Source organism: Diadema antillarum, unplaced genomic scaffold (genome assembly GCF_040938485.1).
Source record: "Diadema antillarum isolate AM-2024a unplaced genomic scaffold, OU_Dant_1.0 seq00000507_RagTag, whole genome shotgun sequence".
Lineage (NCBI taxonomy): Eukaryota > Metazoa > Echinodermata > Echinoidea > Diadematoida > Diadematidae > Diadema > Diadema antillarum.
Genome location: NW_027271462.1, coordinates 848209 through 874464, shown reverse-complemented (window position 1 = coordinate 874464; position 26256 = coordinate 848209). Strand labels below are relative to the sequence as shown.

General features: G+C 39.1%; 1 protein-coding gene across 1 annotated transcript in view; it reads left to right on the top strand.

Moving 5' to 3' along the window:
• Positions 1-16067: 16067 nt before the first annotated feature.
• LOC139734037 (vigilin-like) overlaps positions 16068-26256 on the top strand; it is a 43506-nt gene continuing 33317 nt past the window's right edge. Inside the window, 2 exon segments of the mRNA XM_071644844.1 lie at positions 16068-16225; positions 25733-26024. Of these exon segments, the coding sequence (XP_071500945.1) occupies positions 25767-26024 (258 nt within the window). The 5' untranslated portion in view covers positions 16068-16225; positions 25733-25766.

The following is a 26256-nucleotide window of genomic DNA, read 5'->3' as shown; positions in this document are numbered from 1 at the left end:
TTTGGGGCTCAGTGAAAAGAGATGACTTGCAGTTTGTGTGAACGATACTCAAAGAGATACATAGCAGAACAGAAACCGTTGCGTGAAGAGTGAACACGGTAAAGTTTTTGCCTATGGGATCAGGACCATAGTTTCTTCGAATTGCATGTAACTTGTTCTGCATCAACATGTGCAAAGAAGGAGCGGGAACATCACTTTTTTCGATAGGGGCTCATTCATGATCGCATCAAAATGGTGGCTTTTTCTGCGAGCGAATCTGAACAAACAAATGCCATTGCGTCTTTGTATTTCATCGGAGAGGCCCTGGCGTGACAACACGTGTGTAGCTCGATGGTAAAAGTGCTTGTTGGGAGAGTGGTATTTAAGCTTATGTGCTCTGAGTGTGTTAGTGTCAGCCATTTTATGTGTCGATAATACTGCAGTATGCAATATTAAAACAGTGCAAGCTGTGTTTAAATGAGTGCAAAATAGACTGCCGGAAACAGCGTTAACATAGTGATTGGCGTCGAAAGTCTCAAAGTGTCACTACAATGTATGTGTTGTCTTCTCGGCATGTGCTTTATGTCATTGTGTCATGTGTTGTGTAAAAACATGCTACAGAAGAAGTCATGCCAGTGTATACCTGAATGCGTCACATGCACTAATTACAGTGTATACTCAAATATTGACTCAGAGAGGTTTTTGTTGTTGTTTTTTTGAGTCATGTTAAACCTCGTCCGTCACTTGAAATGCGACTAAATTTGCCCTCTCTCCTGGATCTATCAGAGTATTTCTCCTTTCATTTTGTTTTCTCCATGTGATCTATGCATATCGTTTACGGAATAGTGGTAGTATTTGTAGTGTATGTGAGTGCAACACATTCTTCATTGTTATGACACCTCAAGAATTGATAACGAGTCCAGTTATTTGCACCTTGACTTTTCCCAGAATATATCCAATCGAAAACTTAAATGTGCTTGAAAAGCACTCGTGATAATTGTGCTGGTTTAGTAGCACACCTCACACAGTACTGAGTTTGCAGCTGCCACGCACATGTAATGAAGCTAAATGATAACTGCTGTGATATACTGCCATTTGCAACTAATATCAACAAATACAATCTCTGTTTGTTTGGTTTTTTGATAAAAAAAATAATCAATTCCAGTGTAATCAGTAGAAAACAATTCTTTTCTTTTTTATTTCACACACAGATCATGTTTAAACAGCTCTATTTTATTGTCGGGTGGTGATTCAATAATCATCTTATATTTTTTTCTCATTTGAATTTGAGGCGATGTGATACAATACTTCATGATAATTCAAGATACAGAAAAACAAAATCTGGAATAAGATGATGTTCAGATGTTACAGAATGATAAGATAGTCAAGCATAGTTGACTTTACAAATTTTACTCAGGAGCCGCGCTTGCTATCTTAAAGAAACACAACAGCAAAACCAGAAATGAGAATGACAGGTTCAATGTCAAAGGTTTTTGGACTGTCTGCGATGTCAAAAATATTGCGTGTGTGGTTTGGAGCTTCGTGTATTAGTGAGAACAGCATGCTCGAAACAAAACCTCAGTCAAACCAGTACTCATGCTTTCATTAATGATGTGTGACCTGAAGTCATCTTTTGTGTTTTTCACAACTGGTCTGTCCAGAAAGTTGTCAAAATGTTTTTGTCTTTTTTTTCCTTTTGAAAACGTAAGTGATATCCGATTAAATGCAATATTTTTTTGTTCCCTAAATTGAAGTCGTCAAACTGCCTATTAGATGGTCCGCACAGGTCTAAAACAGTGTATATTTTAGAGAATGGTATCCATTGTCATTAAGAATTAAGGGTAATGTGTGTTTCATTAGATTGATGGCAATGTTTTGTTGTAATTTTTTTTTTTTTTTCAAACAAGGAAAAAAAGTTTCAGTAAGTATACAATTATATAATAGAGTAACAATTTACAGTGCCTTTAGGGTCAGCCAGTATTTGGGCAGATATAAGTATGCAATCACCTTGCTACTCTGGGTTAAATGTAGGTTACTCCTTATCATTGTATTTGTTTCTGCAGATGGGTCTTTTAATGCTGTCTCTGTTTGGTTCTTTTTTTTTTTGTGTGTATTTTTGTTTAAAGTGCAAATACCATTCCCTCGACTCTCATTCCGCACATCATGGGTACCATGTCCTCTTTTCCTTTTTCTTTTTTTTTGGGGGGGGGGGGGGGGAGGGGAGGGGGGTTCATCCATAGGATTCGCACAATGGGAAGAACATCTTCACCAGTTGTGATGGAATGAACCATTGATTGGACCATGGAATCTAGTAACTTACACCAGCTATTGCCACGGTGTAGATAGTCCAGCACTCTCGTGTGGCATTTCCTTACCTCATGCATCTTACCTCTGTGCAGTAGTATACAACGCCTCCCTGCTCTCAATGTTTTGTTTATGTTTTGTTTTTGTTTTTTAACATAGAAATCTGTATTTAAGTAGAGATTCAAAGACTGTCAACCACATGGCACATGAAAGTTATTGGCAAGCATAGCAAAGATTTCATGACATATGGAAAAGCTACAATGGTAGTTCACAAAAAATGATGTCTTGTCCATCCCATGAACATCAGTATGAATATGATGATATGTGCACTATGTAAGCTTTTATTTTTGCTATCTTACTATTATTGCTGCTGTTATTGTAATCATTGCCATCATTATTATTATTATTATTATTATCATTATTGTTATTATTATCATCATTATCATTTTCATCATCATTACATTCATCACTTCTGTATTTCCTCTTGTTGATGTAGTTGCCACTTTGTACTGCCAAACTTCTAGTTCTTTCTAGTTTTGTTTTGTTTTTTTCTTTTACCATGTGACTGGGGATTTGTGTAATACGTAAGGCCATTTCCTGACTTGAGAGGGCAAACCCTTATTGTAATGCTCCGTTGTAATGTTAATCCTTGCGCTGTACCGACTAGCTGAAATTATATGTGACCCTGCATCACAAAACCACCAAAGAGTGGCCAGACATGGATTTTTAGTTAAGGCAGATTCTGAAAGAGCAGATTCTGAGCTTTAAAATGATATATAGATAAATCCAAATCCAAGTAGACTTTTCTCACCTATCTAAATATAAATGGAAAGCAAGTACACTGTTTGGAAGAGTGTGTGCTGAGAAGAGAAGCTTTAAATTTAATGGTCTTTTCAAGTACTGAATCTCACCTAGCGGTACTCTATAAAATGAATGGGACAAAGAATAGGATGTAAAACTCCATGTTGTAGTAATCACTATGAAGGGATTATCAGATTACACTGAAATTTTGCATACTCTCTGAGTGTGATGACTAATGCGAAATAAGAGTGTATAAAGGGTTCTCATGCTCTGAATTTTTAGATTCAAGAAAGCCTATGTATAACTGAAGAGAAAAAAAAAAATGTTCATTAAAGGGAAGGTAAACACAAAGAGAAATGTGGATTGAGTGAAAGCAGCAGCATTAGTAGAACACATCAGTGAAAGTTTAAGGAAAATCGGACAATCGATGCAAAAGTTATGAATTTTTAAAGTTTTGGTGTTGGAACTGCTGGATGAGGAGACTACTAGAGGATATGACGTATGAGTGGACAACAATACAAAGAAAATATAAAGGAAATTCAACAAAAATTTACTTTTCTAGAATTATGAAAGAGCAATGGACCAACCGCTTTCAGAAAGCAGGGGGAATAATTGCTACCCTTAACAAATGTCAATATCAAGTTGATGGAATTTGTAATTTTCTTGAAAAATGGAATTTTGTAGTATTTTCTTTATATTTTCTTGGTATTGTTGTCCACTCATACGTCATAACCTCTAGTAGTCTCCTCATCCAGCAGTTCCCACACCAAAACTTTAAAAATTCATAACTTTTGCATCGATTGTCCGATTTTCTTCAAACTTTCACTGATGTGTTCTACTAATGTTGCTGCTTTCACTCAATCCACATTGCTCTTGGGGTTTATCTTCCCTTTAAAAGAATTGAAAAAGAGATAATTTCCCATTCATTTAATGATCCCAAACTTCAGAATCATGTAGAAGAATTGCTCTTTCAGAATATATAGAAATCTAAATATTTACCTGATTGATCTATTTCACCTATTTTGAGTCCTCACAAATAGGGTTGTGCAACGCCGTTGGTTTTGTAATGCAGGGTTACATATCATTGTTGGATATGGCATGTGTGCGCTCCCCCTGGGGGTGGCGTGAGTGTACTGTAAGTACAGATATAAGCCCTTCTTTGCCAGGGGCTTTTGACAATGTGTACAATTCTATGAAATTTGAATGTTATATGACGCTCAAAGTACACAAGAGGTTAAATCCAGTGATGACCAGGGTACCACTGGTGAAAATTTGTTGCCATAACAACTTTCCAGCAACCATTATAATCACTGCCTCCGTCAAGGAGAACACAAAACACCGACAGTCCTAGGGGGTGTTTCATCAACGCTTGTCAGCGCTGACAACTGTCGGTGCTGACCAATTTCAGCAAAATCCTTGGTTTTGATTGGCTGAGATGCTCTGGTCACTGACTGTTACTGTGGTGATTCAAGTTGTCAGCGCTGACAAACGTTGATGAAACACTCCCCAGGGGGGAAAAAAATGCAAACCACTGCACTTTGACATTTATTGTCTTGTCGATAGAGAGAAAAAAAAAATCACTGTGTTGAAGGTTATATCATATTTCAATGTTTTCAACTTTCTTTTTTTTAATGAAAGTGTTCATGGGCTTGTAGAATTTGTGAGTATTTGAGGCTCTAGTATTTTTCCCTACGTACATTCAGCAACTTGTAGATTTGGCATGCAGGAATGTAGTTTCCATTTCAAGGGCCAAATATGTAATTTGTCGAGGATGAAAAGTGACATTCACTTTCACCAACATTGATTTCATAAGATGGGACCAAGTCAACTGGAGTGTAAATGTGTGTGTATGTTTGAGGTCAGACATTGAAGATATTTTACAGATACAGAGTGTACCATTGAAATGATCATAAACAGATCATGACAGAAACATGTCGAATAAACAGATTTGTTTGTGTCCTTTCAGAGCTCTGTGTATACCTTTGCCAGGCCCACACAATCAATTGATGATGATATGTATAAATAACTGCTTTCAAATAAGAAATGTTGGTAGGGAAAACAGTGAGGTTGGCGAGTCGCTTTTCCTCTCTTATTTCCAGCTCATGGAGTGAAATCAAGTAGACATAATTTGTACAATGCCAAGTATCACAATGTGAGATAATGACTCATGCTTTTGATAAATGGAACATGAAATACCAAGGTTGAGATTTAAAGGATACATCAAGATGTGACCTTGGGATGCTATGTGAAAACTGAAATGAAATATCCAGCCTCTTTCATAGCTCATCAAATCTTTCAGCGCAAACTGCCCTGATGGTAGATGCTGCTTCGCTGGTGCCAGGGGTGTCCTGCTGTTGAGGTTATAGTATGGTGCTGTCTTAGTGCATGTTAACTCTCTTCAATGTTTTGTGCCATAGTCAACTGCGACTGCAATCTTATTTGAGAGAGGAAAACAGGAGACCTGTGTATGTCAGTTTGTATGTTTTTTCTGAAGATGAATTGTTGATAGCTTTGTGCTGCAGGGTTGTGTGAATCTGATCTGATCTGACCAGTACAAAAGGGTGTGCATTTTACATGTGCAGGGACACATGTTTGTGTTCTAAAATTCTTACATGTTCTTGATGTCTGTCCACTTGTGTCGCAGTCATGTACAAAGAGCGAGGGAGATTTGTTTTTATGGGTATGCTGCTGTAGTCGCTACGCTTTTCAGCCAAGTCTCTAGTTAGTAGATACCTTGTAAGTGTAACATGGTATGTTGTGGTAAATTTTCTGCTTGTATCTTTGACTCACTGAAGCTGTAGCCGTGCAGTAACATTTTGGGACAGTGTCCGTAATATATTTATCGTGCAAGTTGCCAGGCGAGCGTGCGAAAATATTTCGCGAAAAGAAAGCTGTTTGACAAGTGCCATATGTCAGTATGTTTTGTTTGAATTGGCCATAGTAACGCCCCATCACTGGTTGATGGGGGGAGGAGGATAAGTATCCACAGGGCAAGTTGCAATAGTCCAATATTTATTTCGGGAGATAGGTTGCTTTTCCAATTTTTTTTTTATTTTTTCATGTACATACGTGTGTATGAATCATCGTACTCTTCTAAGACATTGTTAATATCTCATATTACCTGCCCTGGAGTAAGATACCATGTACCATTGCCACTACTGCCATGGTTTGGTGGGATTTCCATCTTAGATGATAACCAACAGTAAAAATGGTTGTATGAGGGAGATCGCCATTGATTGTACTTTTTACAGAGTATTTACTCTGAGCTAAAAAGGACGCTATTGACTAGGGTAATAGGAATGCCATTATGACTTTATGTTTTTACCCCCAGTGTAGTCCAGATGTCCTTCAGTTCAGGGTACAATTGGATCTGTGTGCAATGCACCCCATGTTTCTCAGCTGGAATCAAAGTGAGAACACAGATAACCGTAGGTGGGACTACACATGGATTGGTATGGCAATATATAGTCCTGTATTCTCTATATCTCTTCTTTGCAGTGGATATAGGGACTTTCTGCCTTCTGTTCAATTAAAAAGAAAAAATAAAACCTACAATGCTGCTTGGCAGGAAGAACTGTATATGCTATGATATTTCACAAATTTGGACTTGTAAATCAACTTCAAGAGTGGTTAAAAAGGCACAGTGATGGAATGAGAAGACAGTGAATATTATATTTTCAAGAGGAAAAGTACTGAGTTTCCCACCTTGGAAATGATATACAGCACATTTGTGTTGTTGGGAGGCAATATTTTGTTGCGAGTTGTTAGTTGTTATCAACTGGTTCGCAAATTTAACTGAAACTTAACCTTGAAATATATTACATATACAGTACTTCCTATCAGCCCAAAGCATGCAGTCGATAGTAATAATGATGATAACACTACCAGGCAATATAAAAAAAAAATTGCCACAGTGGTTTACTCTTAAGGAATTATGCAACTGTATCAATTTGAGACATGGGTAAGCCTATGATTATTCGAAATTGTATTTTTAGTTATTATTTTTCTCTTCTTTTTTTGCCTCAATTGAAAGTACAACATGTGGAACAATTGCAATCATACATGCCCTTCTGGTAGATGTGTCTGTGTATTTCTAACCCATCCCTCTGTGAATTTCTGTATGTCTCCCCACACATGAGTCTACTTTGTTGAATGTACTTTCTGTGTACAGTGTACAGTGTATCAGTAGTACGAGCTATGTGGTGTACATACTGTATTTACAAAGCATAGGCGAGTGTCATCTTCATCATTACACTACTGTACTACACGTGTATCAATGTTTGTGTACTTGTACAAATGTTGAGTATGATAATTTCTGATAGTATTACCTCCATTTTTCCTTTGTGTATATGTTCAGGGGTTTTCCCCCCTTCTCTCAGTCCATGGTCAGTCTCGGCATGTTAAAAACTATTTAGAAGTACATAAGGGGTGTAGTTTTTGTCCAATGAAAACTCCATTGCCTTGGCATAACTTAGCCCTTGGAGTGATCAAGGTGGTAATGAAATGAATGGCATTCAAATTCATGAATTACTTCCGTCAAGTTGCTTTTATTGCAACTGATTAACAAATTTGCTCTACACTGATGTAAATAAGCACTGAATTGCTCAGTGTTTTAGTAGTAGCCATGACAAAAGAAATCATGTGTGTACGTACTTGGGCAGGATTTGAACTTATGACCTCCTGATCTCCGTATTTGTGTCGATGTGGGGCAATTTGTTAATCACTTGCAAATGAATGGCATGTTGTAAAAAAATATGGTGTAGATTTCAACACCATACACTGTATATTTGTTATTTATTTTGTTTCATTGTTTGTTTGTTTGTTTTAAGTCAATTTGGAGTTTCTCTATACACACTGCTGCAAGATCATCAACCAGTTTCTGTCGCTTGGAGAGGTTGCGAATTCATAGTCGCCAAACATAAATTGACCTCTGCACTTATTGGTACACTAGTTTGTGTTTCACCAAACTCCTGTTTTTAATGATGACCGACCTGAGGTGGGTTTAGCCTGACAGAAGCAGACGCAGGGAAGAGAAAGATTTAAAAAAAAAAAAAAAAACGAAATTGGGAGTGTTGCCCTTCTTTCATTAAACTTTCTCTCAAGTACAGGGCAGAATAGTTGTGGAGCAACGTTGTGCTTCATCACCTATCAAATATAAACGGAGAAATGTTGATGCAGATAAGTATTAAGTATTTTGATTGATAATATTGAAGAAAGGTATGCCTAATGGGTCACTAAATCACCCACATTCCGTCCGTGTGTGACCATAACAAATATGCAGTATGGCATAGAGGAGATTTAGAAGCAGTATTTTGCGACTTATATGTATTTATTTTTCATTTTAGTTTTGGTTTTGGTTTTTAAAGACAGACTGGTCATCTTCATATCCTTCATGTAACTTGTAACATGCTTATCTCCCTTTGCGGAAAAAGGATGTGTGTGTGTCTCAAGAAAAATGATGGGAAAGAAAAAATATAAGAATTGACAGGTTGCTTCAGTAGGTTCCTCTTTAATAATTGAGTATCGCAGCGCACAATAGTTGCAGACTGTTCTGTCAGAAGAAGCCTATCTACAAGCAATCAGCTGCCAGAATTTGGATATAATGATGTAGTAAATACCGCACTTATGTAGTTATGGCATTATACAATGAATGCAAATTGTTCTACTACTGTGAAGGGACACCCTGTTTTTTGTTTATGCTGTGGTGAATACTAAACTGTTTTTTTTTTCTTTGGAGCTACAGCCTTTCTGGTGTCATTCTCAAATGCAAATTAAATTTCCATGGCACCTAGTGTAGTGTTCAGGGGAAAAGAAAGACAAGGAAGACAACATGGTACTGGTATTTGATGTACCAAGGATGAGGATCTTGCTATTATAAGATTGATATTTTTAGTTTTCTGACAAATTAACTGAATCACCAGTTTGTTCCACATAAATGTGCTAAATGTGAAATGTCAAATGACATTCAAGATGACTTCAACAGGCAAAGTGACATTTCAAGAGAAGTTTCATCAAAATCAGACATTTATAAAGTAGAAAGTTGCATGATTATTTTAGCTTCTTATGTTTTCAGTGAACACCTACAAGTTGGAAAGGATGCCATAATGGCTTCATCATCTCACCAACTTTCATGATGTTTTGTACACACACAGGCACACACACAAACATGCACACAGACACACACATATGCATAGTAAATTCATGTTTCAATGATTCATCGACTCCAGACTCTATCCTCCTTCAAAACCCTTGTTTGCCAGGGTTTCACAGGACTATACTTATTTAATGCAAAGGATAACATCTTATTTTCATAGATCTCATCTCTGAAGGGGAGGAAAATTGAATGAAGATTTTTGAAGTTAATGAGAGGATAGGAAGGTGATGACATCATTTCCTTTGCCAATTTGAGTATGTGGTTTGCAGCTTAATAACACTGATTTGTGATGACATGGGAAAACTTGAAAATTCTGTAACTTTCTTCTTTTTTGGTCTGTGAGATTCTACTCTATTCATGAAAGCCAACTTATTAAATGTGGTGTGAATTTGCTATATGTATATTCAAGTGTGTATAATTTCCAATACATTAATTTTTCTTATACACTGCCCACATCCTGTCTTCACGGCATAAATACAAAGATTATATATGCATATAGCATAAATTAGTAAGAAGATTTTTCTATATTCTAAGAAAGTTAATCATGTGACCATCGTCCGTGGGAAATTAACAATGCTTGGTCCCATCAGTTCAAAATGGGGTTGCTCAGCAATCATTGGGTTCTTGTTCAATCATGGGTGTCATGTTATAATAATGAGTGAAGTATGATAGAATGATTTCTGAATTACGACTTTAAAGATCTCTAAGCTTCCGCTAGAACCATACATCATAGGGCATTGTCTTCTTGTTACTGTTCTATGTGTATGTGTTTGTAAGTATTTTGTGTTGTTGGAAATTAAGTAAAATGAAAATGAAAATGAAATGTTGCCATTTGATGTAAGAAAGATGATACAATGCTTGTAAAGAAATGTTGAAAATCATGAATGAAAGCATAGGCTGTGATTTAGCAATGAAGCGTCATACAACCCGAAAGGCAAACTTTACCCTGACCTCATCTTGTCAATTACCTGATTATATGGCCAAAGATGAAATTCAGTATCTTCTATTAATGTGAAGCTCAAAATTTGATGTCTTGTCATGTAATGATCGCATTTGTCCTCCATTGTACATGTATGATTATTACTGGTGGTATCGGCTTGCGTCGTTATTGTTGGATATGCTCGTATTGTGATGCACATGGCAATTACGCAGACTGTATAATTTATCTGATTTCTGGAGAGACGCTTCCCTTAAATGTGAAATGATAGAAAAGAGTCACCTCTGTTCGCACAAAGAGAGGAAGGAGAGATTTTTTTTTTTAAATGAGAGAGAGAGAGAGAGAGAGAGATGGGGGCACAATAGCTCAAAAGGTCAAAACATTAAAGATAAAGGAATGTAGGTCCTATAACCATCATGGTGATATGAGCAAGAATTGTAAGAGAAAGAGAGAGAGAGAGATAGACACATAGAATATATTTAATTGTGCCTCAAGGGTAAAGGAATATATAACTATCACAATGATAAGAGTAAGGGTTGTGAGAGAAGGAGAGAGAGATGGACACACATAACATATCTAATTGTGCATCAAAGGTAAAGGAATATGTAACCATCACTATGATAAGAGTAAGGGTTGTGAGAGAAAGAGAGAGAGATAGACACACATGGTATATTTAATTGTGCATCAAAGGTAAAGGAATATATAACCATCAAGATGATAAGAGTAAGGGTTGTGAGAGAAAGAGAGAGATAGACACATAGAATATATTTAATTGTGCATCAAGGGTAAAGGAATATATAACCATCAAGATGATAAGAGTAAGGATTGTGAGAGAAAGAGAGAGATAGACACATAGAATATATTTAATTGTGCATCAAGGGTAAAGGAATATATAACCATCAAGATGATAAGAGTAAGGGTTGTGAGAGAAAGAGAGATAGACACATAGAATATATTTAATTGTGCATCAAGGGTAAAGGAATATATAACCATCAAGATGATGAGAGTATAAGGATTGTGAGAGAAATAGAGGGAGAGATGGACACACATAACATATCTAATTATACATCAAAAGTTGAAAAGGAATATATAACCATCACTATGATAAGAGTATGGATTGTGAGAGAAATAGAGGGAGAGATGGACACACAATATATTTAATTGTGCATCAAAAGTAAAGGAATATATATAACCATCACAATGATGATAAGAGTAAGGATTGTGAGAGAAAGAGAGAGAGAGAAAGAGATAGACACACATGATATATTTAATTGTGCATCAAAGGTAGAGGAATATATATGACCATCAAGATGAGGAGATACAAAAGATGCATAGAGTGAAGAACACCCAACTATTGGTGCCATAAAAAATAGCATCTGTCAGGGATGATGATGTTTGAATGCTGCCGACATTCCTGAAGCTGTAGATGTACAGTATATGAGGATAATGTTACATTATCCGTCAACCATCCATTGCTCGATTGTCAATTTGTGTACTTTGATGACAGGTTGTCATTTCTTTACTTTTTGTTTTGTTTTGTTCAAGTGATGAGTCAATTGATTAATTGTGTGTGCTTGCAGCTGTATTGCTGTAAAACTGTTGTCATTCTCTTTTCCTTGTAAATGCTGTCAAAGTACATGTATACTTGTAATGAATAAATAGGCAACGAGTACAACAAAATTCTGTGTATTGTTTGAATTAATGAGCTGTATCGGCTACAGTATATTATTCTGTATGCTTTCCTTGTAAATGTAACAGAGGAAAATATCCAAAAACAGTGTAAAGCATAATATAGTGATTTTACTAAAAGGTGAATCGCTTTGTTTTGGATATCCCAGCCATTTCAAAATCAATTTTCATCAGATAAACTTTAAATTTCTCTAGGAATTGCATGTTCTATAATATTTTGTAAGAGATTTCTCATTATCTCATAAATAAGTTGGAAACCTGAATCCCCATCTCAACCAAAACTATATCATCCCTTTAAGAGAGATAAGTTGATGAATGAATGAGAGAAAGAGAGGATGAGGGAGGGGAACTTCCCTGCTATGGGATCCATCAGGTGATCAAAAAGAAACTTTTTACACTCTTCTCTTCCTCCTTCTTTCTTTAAATCAAGATTTTATCTATTTGTTTGTTTATTTATCTATTTATTTATTTATCTATCTATCTATTTATTCATTTATTTATTTATTTATTCATTTATTTATTTATTTATTCATTTATTTGTTAATTAATCAAGTAATTCATCTATCTGTTTATGTATGTATGTATTCATCTATTTGTTTATTCATTTATTTTTTTATTTATTTACTTATCTATGTATCTATGTATCTATTCATTCTGTTTTCTTTTAGCATGATATAGCTCTTTCAGCTAACTCGGGACTGCTCTACCAAGGGGCCCTGCATCACATACAAATTACAATTTAACTTTAAAAAATACAAACTTACAGACATGGTAATAAAGAAAAAACAAGAACACAAAATTATACAGATATGAAAACTGTACGCGAGAATCAAACGGTTAGACATGCAAGATAACTGAAAAAAAAAATAAATTGAACTTCACGTCTTTAACTTTAGTCAATGCCATTTATTATTATTTTTTTAAAGATATTTTATACTTTCTCATGAGGGACATCTGACAGAATTTGAATACTACGAGACATAGTATACATAGTTTAATAACTTTTCTTCCATTTTAATTTTCTTCTTAATATTGGTTTCATGTTAGATTATGGTGTGAGAAGCTGCTCAATTAGCTATACTGCCAAATGCACAGTGAACTTGATTAATATTACTTGTGTGGAAGAGCAATATTAACCGTGTTCACTGTGCAACAACCAAAAATAACGAAATATTCACGATGCAACAACCAGAGATAACAAAATAATGTGTGTATTCATGTATAATAATAGCAAGAAAAATATGGAACCAAACCAGTGACAAAAGAAAATTAATTCAATAGAAACAATCCAAAATGTAAAAGAGAAAAAATCTTTATGACAGTCGGGCATGACATAGCAATCTCAAGATAAATACAAAATACATATAAGGGCCTACGGAGGAGGACAATGCTTTGTATTTCATAGGAAAATTTTTCTATCAGCAGCCAATTCAACATGATTATGAAAGCTTGCACCAACGACCAAGTTAAAGAAAGTGCAAGTACTTTGTTATTCTTATCGTCAATGATCTGTTGCTTTAGCTTGGGAGAGTTGAGAGTTGTAGTCACTGCAAAATGCACACGATATACCTTCGCCCACACGAACACGCAAATACACACGCACACACACATACACGAGCAGAAATCTTGAAACCTTCAACTTGAAACAAATTGATTTTCATTCCTTTTCATTAAAAACACGGTCATTCAAAGTTCAGCGATAGCCGTTCTTTTGCAAATCCGTGAATGCGGGAATCTGTAAACACTACACCTTACGACAATTTCGCGACTACTTTCTATACCAAATTCTGCGATGAAGAAAAAAAGAAAACACTTAAAAAGTAATGAATTACCCTTTTTCTTGACCCACATTAAGCCTATCCCTCTAGACATACACACAAGTAAATGTCAATTCTTGCTGCCCCTCTGACACTTTAAAGTGAAAAAAAAAAGGTGAAAAACAAAGCCCGGCGGAAGTGGTTTCTGACATATCATTGCCCCACTTCCGGGCCGAGGAAGTCTTACTCGTGAAACCGTACGTCTCTCGAGAAAAGGCCTGTATCCCCACTGAATGCACGGAACTATTGTTCGTGATACTCTCGACCAGACATTGCAAGAAGCACCTTTACTTTCTTCTGCTATTGGGAAGTTTCCCTAAACAATGAAACGGGAATTGTTATTGTCGGTGATATCAAGTAAAACTTTGGCATTTTTGGTCACTCCTTGGTACTTCGGAAATGAGATGGAGAAACCTCCCTACACCTTCTGTGATCCGGTGACTGATCTCCGGAAAATGAGCATTCCTCTTAAGAAAGAATTACCTTGACAATCATTTGAATTGTATATATTACATATCATTTCTGCATTAACCTTTAAACCACTTTAAACTCAGAGAAAGATCGGAATATATCTCATATTTCGATAATCGATGTTTCATCTTTAACGAACATCGCAGATCACCATCACAAATACACACAAACATAACACACACACACACACCCTTTTTTCAAATAATATCTATTTACTTCCAATCAAATAATACAAATACATCAATTTTCTTTGGTATTACTCAGCTAAAAAAATATGGGAATAATTCTTTTAAAGATAAATGAAATAATTATACATTTTCATGTTTCAATATAACAAATAAAATGGCAATAGTACAGCAATGACCGAATGAAAAAAATGAAAGTATATTATAAATAAAACCCATCCCACTCCTCGATCACTAACCCTTCCTAGCCATATAATAATTACATACTGTACTACTTTACTATACACCCCCAAGAGAGAGAGAGAGAGAGAAAAAAAAAGAAATAAAGGGAAACCCCACTCCCCCATACATAATTACCCATCCTTTCCTCCGTTGTTATGATAAAAAAGACAAATTATAAAACTAGTTAAAAACCTATACCTGTCAAAAAGAGATATCGCCGCTGTTATGATAAAAACACACATACACACGCACACACACACACACACACCTTACACACGCATGCACACACCGCACACACACAACAAATGCACACACACACACAATGCAAAACAAAACAAAGGTGGCTCGGAGTCTTTCCTGAAAGATGCGATTGATCAGTAATACGAAATGGATATATAGGTCTATTATTACCTTAACATGAACCCGTGTTATGCGGAGTATATATCTGGGGGCATTTCATGAAACGTTTTGGTCAGATATTTTTCCGACAAACTGTTACAAGCTACTGAAATCCTTGCATCTGATTGGCTGAAAGCAAATTTGTCTGACAACTTTGTCGGACAAAATGCTTCATGAAATGCCCCTTGATCTTGCTTGTATTAAGTAAGTAGGACATGGTCATGCTTTATAATTTGAGCAAAATTGCTATCAGCAGCACATTTAACACAATTTAAATTACTATTCAATTCTGTGCTTTCATATTGCAACCTCACGCCATATTCAATTAAAAATTAAAAATGTTAATTTAATAAGCATTTAGAAAGTATCACTTGATCAGAAATGAAGGGCGCGGGGTGGGGAGCCTATAAATAGTCTGTCTGTACTTTTCCCCCTTTTTTCGGCTGAGAACTTCTTCATTTTTTATCTTTTAAACACCCTCATTTTATTCTTATTTTGTCCCTATCTTTCAAATCATTATAACAAAGTTGCCTTGAGTATCTGGGTTAAGATCTCTAATTTTTGGGCGAACTCATCTGTAACTGCAAGATGATCTCAGAGTTCGTCCAAAAATTAGAGATTTTTCAATGTACTTCAGAAAGGGATTTACTGTTATCATTATTTGCCATTACGAAACAGCATTTATAGAGGATTTTTTCTTCCTGAAAGATTCAGAAGAGAGGAAAAAGCTGAGAAAATAGAAAGGGGGAGTCTGGTTTTGCAGACTTGATCAGCTCATCGTTCTAATCCGACGTCGACGGGCTCTATGTACGACACACGATAAATTTCTCCTACGTGGTACGGTGGGAATTTACGACAGGTGCAATGATAACCACAGTGCTGAGTAGATTCCGCTGCAATTCCAGAAAGCAAATGCTCATTGGATGAAATGTAGCCATGTGTCAACTCTTGGCCAATGGTGTTACTTGTCTGATAATGATCTATCAAAATAGAGGTCGTGCTCCGCACTTCCGCCATCTCCGCGGCGTACGTACGTAAGCAATACATGATGTACGTACTGTATGTATATGTGCGTATGAATCTTCTTCACACTGACTGCTGTACTTGTCATTGCCACAGTTTAGTCTGCGTTTCGACGGACTACACTGCGCAAAGGGACGAAACTTTTTATGTTTTCAGTATAACTGAAAATCGCAAAAAGTGGAGCGATTAAAGGGGAGAAGAAAACACTAGGACGGATTCCCCGGCAAACAGTAACCACTTTCGTGTAAGTTGTGTGCGATTTGTGACAATGTTCATCTTCCAGATTTTCTGCGAAGAATGTTTCTTTATAGTGACGAAGTGCCTGTGTTCCTGTGCGTTTGCGTGTATATAATGACAGCGTTCACTGCTCATACGCACCACTGCCTCTCGCGTGAGAATGAATGGGGGTGACACGCCACGTTGACACATAACCTGGCCTAGGCCCTTTAATGGCTTTACATGTATATGTCGCTGCATCTCCAATGTATAATTATGGTTTAGCCATCGGCATCATCGCCTTGCCTTGTTCCTCAGGAGAACGTTAGAACATCACGTTTGTTTGACGAATTTACATCATGATATGATTAGTTGATTATAGATGTAAGTAGAAATATGTTCTAATGTTACTTTGTTAGATTCTAATGAAAATAAATGATAAATTAACTGCTCAGTAGTCAGTGCTAAATTGGTTTTTATTTTGGATCCCTACCCTGGCTGGCCCTGGAGTCGCACGATCCAGATTCCAGAAATTTTCTTAGGAAGACATCCACAAATGGTACAATCTTTCTTTTCATTCTTTTTTAATTTCAGATTTTCATCACCTGCTCACAGAGCCACCTGAAATTTCATGGCAACCATGCACTTAAAGTCCTTTATTATGAATATCAGTACTGCTGCTATGCTACTGCGTAGTACTGGTAGGCCTACCTCATTCCCCGTACGCCAAGGCAGAGACTCCAACTCTCCCGTTTGCAACGGGAGATCTCCCGCCGAAAGCCCATTTTTGCAAAATCTCCTGTTCTCCCGCTTGAGATTTAATTTCTCCCGCTTGAAATGATTTCTTACTCTGTGTCATCGTATGTTGTAAAAAAGCCTTAGATAGCACAAGATAACATCTAGGACCCTAGAGTTGGACCCCGGCAGCAAGGAACTTCGCGCACATCAAGTTGGAGTCTCCCGTTTGCTTGGGGTTTCAGGTGGGAGAATCTCCAGATCAGAAGGTGCTTGGGGTTGGAGTCTCTGCCAAGGTGATTTGATATCCCATGAACCACCACGCACTGAGCAGCTGGCAAGCTTCTCTTGCTGTATGGAACGCTGTTTGACAAATGATAAGGTCACTAAAGGCCTGCCTCACTGTGCTTCTGCTGCGTAGCTGACACATCGAACACTGCGCAATTGCGATATCGTGTGCTTTAGGTAGTGTAGGCTCATTCAATAGAATTAGAAATCCCAAAATGTTCTACGTTTTTCAAAAGAACACTTGCAAAGTAAAAAACCACAAAATCTTACTTTGTGCCTTGGAACTTCAAAAATATGCCTTTAATCAGTAAAAACTGACCCCGAAATTTGATTACAATATGCAAGAAATTACGTGTTGCTTTTTTGACCACAAACCACTGCCAGTATCGCGCGATAGCTGTGATCGAACCTTGTGCGCGTCCGTATTCACAATAACATTGACAGTAATTACATGTATGTCTATTGTACTTGTTTGTATGCAAACTTCAACGTATACAACTCCTATAGAGGCACGCACAGGTTTGTTCCTGCGTGCGCAGAGAAAATGCAACAACACGCAAACTTTGACTCGAGATCGTCTGAAAATGGTCTTGCAGTGCCCTAGTACTTACAGCTACTACAGATCTGTTGCGCTAGCTGGTGCAGCTTAGGTTGTGCATTGAAGAAATCGTTCATCACCTAAGCTTTCCAAAAATGTCAAACAAAATAATGAAGTTTGCATTTGATATAGGTAAATAGACAAACAAAGACGAAACTTAACGAACTTTAGCTGCAAATTTGGTACATATCGTCACGAATCATCACAATTTGCGCTGAAATTCCAGCTTCTGGATCTGGATCTGGATCAATACGCTGCCGGACCATGTGGTATAGTGCAGCGGGGAGAGAGGGCGCGAACTAAATTAATCGTAACAAAGGTGGCTTTTTTCTATCTTGCTTCTGAAGACTTCTGGAGATGGGCTGTTCATCACTGTTGCTGGGAGGTGATTCCAAGCGAGGGGGGTGCTCACAAAAAATGAATGTTTATATTGCTCTGTGTTACAATGATGAACTTTAAACCCTTTATCGTGGTTTATCACTTGTCTTTCAAGAATATTCTGAGTTTTGTGATCTTTGAACTGTTTAATTTTGATATTTCTTTTAGGTCTTGTTCTGGTCAGAAAATTTTCAATGGGTAGACCCGGGACCAACCCCTCGACCGCTTTGAAGAAGGATGATAATTTAAGTACCTGCCTTCTTGATGCTAGGGTGGGTAGGTTTAGCCTCTGCCTCATGCTGGTGATGCAGCCAGGGGTCCTAGATGTGTAGTCTCCTGTGATGAAACGGAGAGCCCTGCGTTGTACCTGTTCAAGGTTGTCGATGTCCTTTTGAAGATGTGGGTCCCACACACATGCTCCATACTCCAAAACCGAGCGTGTTAGGGCAATGTATGCTGTTCGTTTGCATTGCTCTGGACAAAATTGGAGATTGCGACGGAGTAGTCCTAGGACTGCATTTGCTTTCTTGGTGGTACTGTTTATGTGTGGGGTCCATTTCAGATCATCACATAATATAACTCCTAGATATTTCTCTTGGGGTGTTTGCTTTAGGATGTGACCGTCCATGCTGTAGAAGTGTGACGATTTCTGGTCAATACTCATCACTTGGCACTTTGCAGTGTTAAATCTCATCCCCCATGTACGTGCCCAGTCATGGAGTCTGGACAGGTCATCTTGTAATCTGACATGGTCGCGTTGAGATGTGATTGGCCTGTACAGGACACAGTCGTCTGCGAACAAACGGATCTGGGATTTGACAACATTTGGTAAGTCATTGATGTGACATAGGAAGAGTAGAGGGCCCAATACCGTTCCCTGTGGTACCCCAGAGGAGACTGCTGCTGAGCCGGAGAGTTCCCCTTCTACTACTACCTTCATCTGTCTTTTGGTGAGGAATGATGAGAGCCATTGGTGGATAGGGCCTTCTATACCATAAAGGCGAAGTTTGTGAAGAAGGAGGGAATGAGGCACGGTGTCAAAGGCTTTCTCAAAATCCAGTATTATGATGTCCATCTGGGTCTTTTTATCGTGGGCCAGCAAGAGATCATGCACTACAGTGAGGAGTTGAGTTTCAGTGGAGTGGCCAGATCTGAAGCCATGATTTAATGTGGATAGAATGTTGTTATCTTCAAGGTGCTTACAAATATGGCGGCAAATAATGTGTTCCAGTTGCTTACATATAACTGATGTAAGGGAAACTGGGCGGTAGTTACAGGGTTGATGAATGTCACCTTTTTTGAAGACTGGCGAAATAAGTGCATCTCTCCAGTCAGATGGTAACGACCCAGTGCTTAATGATGACCTGTAGATTGCAGTGAGGCCAGGAGCAAGTTCAGCTGCACACTCCTTCAATACGGTGTTTGGTATCAGATCAGGACCGGCTGCTTTGTTGATGTTAAGATTGTTAAGCAGCTTTTCAACACCTGCAACCGTGATGCGTAGGTCTTGGATCTTTCGGGGCCTAGAGACATTTGGCGTTTCAGGAAGGGTGAATGTCTGGTGGCTGAAGACTGACTTAAACTGATGGAGGAAAAGTTGGGCCTTAAGTCTGCTATCATGTACAAGGTTTCCTGCTTGTTTCAATGCAGGTATTCCGGTGCGATCTTGCCTTTTAGATGACACGTATCTCCAAAATGGCTTTGGGTTGTTTTCTTCCAGCCCCTGAAGTACTGAGGAAAGGATGAAGTTCTCTTCTGCCTCCTTGAATGATTTCTTACACTTTTTCTGGAACTCTGTGTACTTTTTCCAAGCACTCTTCTTGCCTTCAGGGCTTTGTGTTATCTTTGTCCTTCTGTAGAGTCTCTTCTTCCTCCTGACCATGCGTTTCAAATTATGGGAAAACCAAGGTAGAGATTTCCTTCCCTTCATAATCCTTGAGGGTACATTTTCATCCAGAATCTTGAACAGTGATGATTTGAAGAAAGACCATACATGTTCAATGTCCTCCTTGTTTTGAGTTTTAGTTTGGATCATTGAAGATAGCTCTGTAATAGCCTGCTTGACTTCAGGCCATTTGGCTTTCTGGAACATATAGCATTTTCTCTGGTTTTGTCTAACGATGTGGGGCAGGATCTCAAAGTCTGTGACAACCATAGCATGGTCACTGATGCCTGGTGTGCTGTTTGAACTCTTCACAAGGGAAGGGTTGTTGGTGAAGACAAGGTCCAGCATATTTTCCTGCCTGGTTGGTTGGTCATGGATTTGGTGAAGACCGAAGTCCAACGTGAGATCGATCAGGGCTTGTTGTACTTCTCTCTCGGCTGCTCCTGGTAAAACAGTGAGGTGGTCCCAGTCAATGTTTGGGCAGTTGAAATCACCTGTCAGGATTACGTGATGATCTCGTAAGGTGTTCATTACTTTTTCCAATGAGCTCCGTAACTGTCTAATGTGTTCCATGTGCCGATGTGGCATGTAGAAAGCGCCACAAAAAAGGTCTTTTTCCCCTTTGACTTTGATCCTACTCCATACTATTTCACATTCTGTTGAGAGTTCAGGTTTGTTGTCTGATGTTGTGTGTTTTGAGACTCCAACAAAAACTCCCCCGCCGGCTGATTCCCTGTCCTTCCTGTAGAATATGTGGGACTGCGGAAAAACTTCTGATGACTTGATTGCGTCCTGGGCAGGATATGAACCAGGCTTAATACCCGTCAACCACGATTCAGTACCACAGATGATATCTGGCTTGATGTAGTTTACTGCGGCTGCAAATTCAGACTTGTTTTTCTTTATGCTGCAGCAGTTGACTGTGAGGACCCTCAGGTTGGTTTTCTTATCCATGCAAATACTTGAGTTGGTAGATGAAGCTTGCCTAGAATTTTTGCTGTCTGATGTACGGTGGCGACGTCTAGGTAGCGCTGACAGCTTGCTATCTGATTCACCCTGTGACTTTGGGCTGCTTACAAAGATGGGACTGGGTGGATTCTCTGAGTAAAATGAGGCAGCACTGATGAAGGAAGCATCTTCAGACAACGGGTAGTATTCATTTGTTGTACGAAGTTCAAACGAGTTAAAAGTGAAGGAGTCAATGTTTACAGTGTCACACTTGTAGCAGTGCCATACTACACTCTCATGGCCAAGGCGAGACATGTCTTTGGAGTCCAAATCCTCGCACGATTTGTGGTACCATATACTACAATTGTCGCAGCACACAGCAAGATGTGACCAGTTTACGGGTTTTTCGCAATAACCACAGGGATAAACAGAAGCAGCTTTACCTCTGGGTCCTTGGTTGACTTGTACGTCCCCAGCAAGAAGTAGGATGAGGGATGATAGGCAGAGATGCTATACGTTTCTGCTGTTGTTCATTGTGTTGGAATCTGGTAAGCTTGATGTAGCTGAGCTTGTGGCCACCACGAGAAGAAATGGCTGCAGATGTAACCAACTCCTCTTGCAGGGCATTTCCTATGGGTGGTGGGGGTTGGAAGAATCTGTATGACAGCAGTATAAAAAATAACAACTGTAAGCAGAAGGTTGGGTTGTGTGAATGACCGGAATCCATGGCTGTGATATCATGCATTCACCTATACACTACAACACAGCACTGCATACCACACACCGATGTGAACATCTAAGCGGTCGAGGGGAGGCCCCAGAAATCTAACTTTTTAACAAGACATATTTGATACTTTCAACACAAGAGCAAAAAAATAATCAAAAACAAACATTACAATCAATTTTGTAAACAGATACAAAACAATAACTGAAGATTTAAAGGATATTTGTGAGCTTGGCTGGCGTCCCCCCCAAAAAACGTCCGACGATGTTGACGTGCACCCTCTCTCTTCTTGTTAAAAAGTTAGATTTCTGAAGGCAGCTGTCACTTTCGTTGGTAAGTGCCTATGGGGATACAGTGACGCACAGCGCATATTGAATTTTGGTACACATACGCGGCAGCGCCAGCTAGTGCCATTGGGGGTGCCTACTGTAGGCTTTGCTCTCCACTGCAGGATTATCAAACTTTACATTTATTCACAAATGTTGCATCACATAAAATTGCCGTGATCATGTGTGAGAAAGTTGGCAGTAAGTCTGCGATACAATAGCTTCCATTTTTTAACATCCTTGCTAGCCACAACAGTTATGTGAATATTTTTATGCCTCCTTTATCCATCCTGACCCCATAAATCACACAAACCACCCACGCAGGCGAGGCTTGGGTGTGTGTCCACGTAGTTCGGTTAGTATCGGTTACTATACACAGCCCTGTCGCTGAACGCAAGTGCGTCCTTCGCACGGCGTCTGGTCAGGCTAGTAAATCGGTAACTGTGTAGATGATATAATAAAAGACTGATGAAACGGGATAAGATTTTATAGGGTTTTTTTTTGTGGCTGAATGTCTTTAATGTGATAGCATTTACAGTACTTGGTTGGTCCTATGATAAACTGCACAGTAAGTTGCTCTCCAAAAATAAGTGTCAAGATTTCATTGTCCTTCAGTGACAAAAAAACAACAACAGACGTTGAGTGAGGGAGCCAAATATTGCTTTCTTGTCCTTTACCTGCTTTGAAGACCACCTACATGTACTGTAAGGGGGGGGGGGGGTGGGGGTCTGCATTTTGCCTTTTGTTGACATCTTGCATTTTATAAGCAGATATCTGTTTGCGCGCAAACGTGTAATGAGCGGTGGTCCACGAGGGGTTTCAGCATGTTGCAGATTCTTGTGCAACATCCTCAACTCTTGTGCAACATCCTCAAGAATTTGCAACAAGCTCAAAATAAATTTTATGTATAAATATAAAAAAACATCAAGCTACCTAGTAGTGACATATTTGTGTGCAAACAAGAGAGAGAACGTTGAATATAAGCAGCAAAAAGAGAGATATCGATATGCCGTGAAATTTTGTGCACTACATGCGCACTACATGCTCGTGATGTGCACTCTTTGCGCACATGCAATTTCTGGAGTATTCTCAGATATTGAGCTTGCAACATGCTCAAATTTCAAGTTATGGACCACCTTGATGTATTATTTCCTACAGCAATATGAACTTCTCTCATACATACTGTACATGTACTGTATAGCATGCAGATAAACTGCATCAAGTACAATGTACTGTAAGACTCACTTGAAACACTCCATACCAGTTAATAAATAAATGCAGTTTTCAGCATGTACTGTGATACTGTTGGAACGGATGCTCCGCTTCAGTAAGTACTTTCAAACAACCTACTTCAAATGACACGATTGTAACCTAATGACCCAATAGTCTAGTGTGTCATCAGAGTTCAATTTGCATGGTACCCTATCCTAATCAAAATGAAACCAAAGATCTTGTTGTTTGATCGAGTGTTGCTACGCATTTCACTTGTTAAGTTTTCCTTGTTTTTATTTTCAAGCAAATGTGCACTGCCCTGTCTATTGTCTTCAAAGTAGTTCACGTACAACAGCAGAGCTGCCAAGTCTACATGGCTCAACAATACTACAAATACATGGCTCAACAACTCCTGAAAACTTTAATGTCTTTTATGTCTTGAAAAGAGAATATCTTCACCGTCTTAACTGATTTACACAATGCACACAGCCCGGATGTCTGCAACAGCAACGCTGCATACTGGCACTGGTCCAACTGTCCAGACCAGTAAAGACCACTGTCTGACCAGTGACCAGTGACTTTTTCAGGAATGGACCAGTAAAAGATGGAAAAACTGGGCACCTACTGGTCTGACAGACAGGTCAGACCAGTAGAAAAAATGGGTTAGTGTGCAGCCCTGGCAACAGTGTCAGCACAATTTATAGAATAGGGAAAAAAGAATTTTGCTTCTTCATGAACACATGTATGGAAGAGTGAAATCAGAATGTTTAACTACAGAAGCCAAATGAAATCAGGGATTGAATACAATGTATGCTCCCATGGGAATTTACTTACAAGTGTCACATTATTTGTAGATAGTAGATAATAGACCCTGTTTACAGTGCGAGGCTCGGCCGCGGCTCGGCCGCGGCCCAGCCCACCTTCATTTCAGTGTAAACGCGCAAAAGGCCAAATGCGAGGCCAAAATTGGCCTCGCATTTGGTCTCGCTCTGGAGGTGGTCTCGGCCGCGGCTCGGCTGTAAACGCAGTGTAAACGCATACTGTGCCAAATGCGCAGCCAATTTTAGTCTTGCTTCCAAACCCTCTGCCTGTATCTTTCGCTATTCAGGATATTAACCCCCTCAACGTCGAAAACTAGTATAGTTTAAGGTGGTTTTGTCCTGCAAAGAATTTTTTTCCTTCGGCAAAGGCCTTTTCCCGAACGGCGACTTTGTTGCCACGGAATTCAGTTGGCAAAGGGTCTGAAAACCAGACAATACCAAATTGCATTTGTTTACAAGCAGAGCGCCACTACGACAAAATATTGAAAGGTTCGAATCAAAAGCACGGCTGAGCCCTGCAGTGTAAAAGGACAAAATTGCTGGGCTCGGCCTAGCCCCGCACTACAAACGGGGTCTTGTAGTTACAGATGTACACTGACTGTACTTTAAATGCCAAAAGTAGTACAAATGTACATGCATGTATAGAGTTTAAAATGCCTTTGTTTCATAGTCTCTCATTGACCTATTGAACTGCTGTTGCACCATCTTCAGGTTGCCAATTTCTCAAAACGCTCTATTTACATTGTGTACATGTGTGCAGATACAGCTGTACTTGCTCCAGATTGTGTGTTTGATAATTTGTTTGAAGTACACATGTCTCTTATCTCAAGGACTCCCCCCCCCCCCCCACCCTACAGTGAAACTTATACTACAGGCAGAGCTTTAAAGTCTTTCTAGTTCTACATGAGGCTGATTACTAGTAATTGGATGTATCTCTTCATGCCCTGACTGGAAAATAAAAGTCTCCCTGAATTATGGATATATTTTCGAATTCAAATTGGGAGACGTCTGTAGCACACAAGTATATCCGGATATGTTTTAAAGGGAATCTCTCCCCTAAAATGTAAATTTGAGAGGTGTGAGAGCATGTCCTAAGAACTCTAGAGAAAATTCTTATCCCATCACAAAAAACGCCCAAAACTGTGAAATATTGATTTTGATAAATCAGCACGCACTAGTGCGCGCTGCAATAGTAGCCGCGCGTAGACCATCGGTGTGTGCACATTTCCTTCGTTCGCCTCCATCTACACACAGCTATATCATATACTGCCTATCGGTATTGCCTCATCGAGCCATATGCATCCGCATGAGTACGACGCTGCTGCGGCTGCCTGGTCAGTGGCCCGGCGCGGCGGGGCGTGGCAGCACCAACCTAGCTGCGTACGTGGACGTTTGCATGCATTTGCGTGTTTTGAGAGTATCATAGTACACTGATCGTACAGAAAATTATTGAACTACGCAATTGAATGCAGTCGATAACGCCAGACGACTACTCTTAGATCAAGGCGTATGTAATTTTTGCCATTCTGATAACAATGCCATATCATGATGGTGCCCATTAACTCTTTGCATCTGTTCCCTCCCCCCTGTCTTCTTCTTTTCACCCCTTTTCTCTTCCAGTGGTACTGTCTGACTTTGATCACGACCCTAGACCATGAGTACGGATCCTCAATACTTGCCCGATGGCAGTGCCCATTACGGGCCGGGTCAGTCGCCCGTCGACCCCAACGGTTTCACCATTGAGGCAGAAGCCTACGAGCCCCAGGAACCGCCCACCTACGATGAGGCCTTCCCACCCATGCCACCCATGGACAATGCCAGCGTGGGGGGCAGAGCCAGCCGGGGTGTCAGTGGGCGCGGCCGCGGACCCTCATATGCCAAAATGGCAGTCAAGTCTTCCACAATTACTCAGGTGAGTGGTTCGTCCATCAGTCAACATGATGCAGTGACGAAATGAAGGACATGTTGACTGCAACCTCATGGCTTCTTATGAGGCCCCACCCTAACTTTTTGTTCTTGTGGCCTTGTGGACCACTGAAATCTTAAACTCTGAAACGTTGGTGGCCTGAGAATGAAATGTAATAACAGGGAAATAAAAAACCCATAAAAATCCATTTTTAATCTTGGTTGCTTGATCATACAAC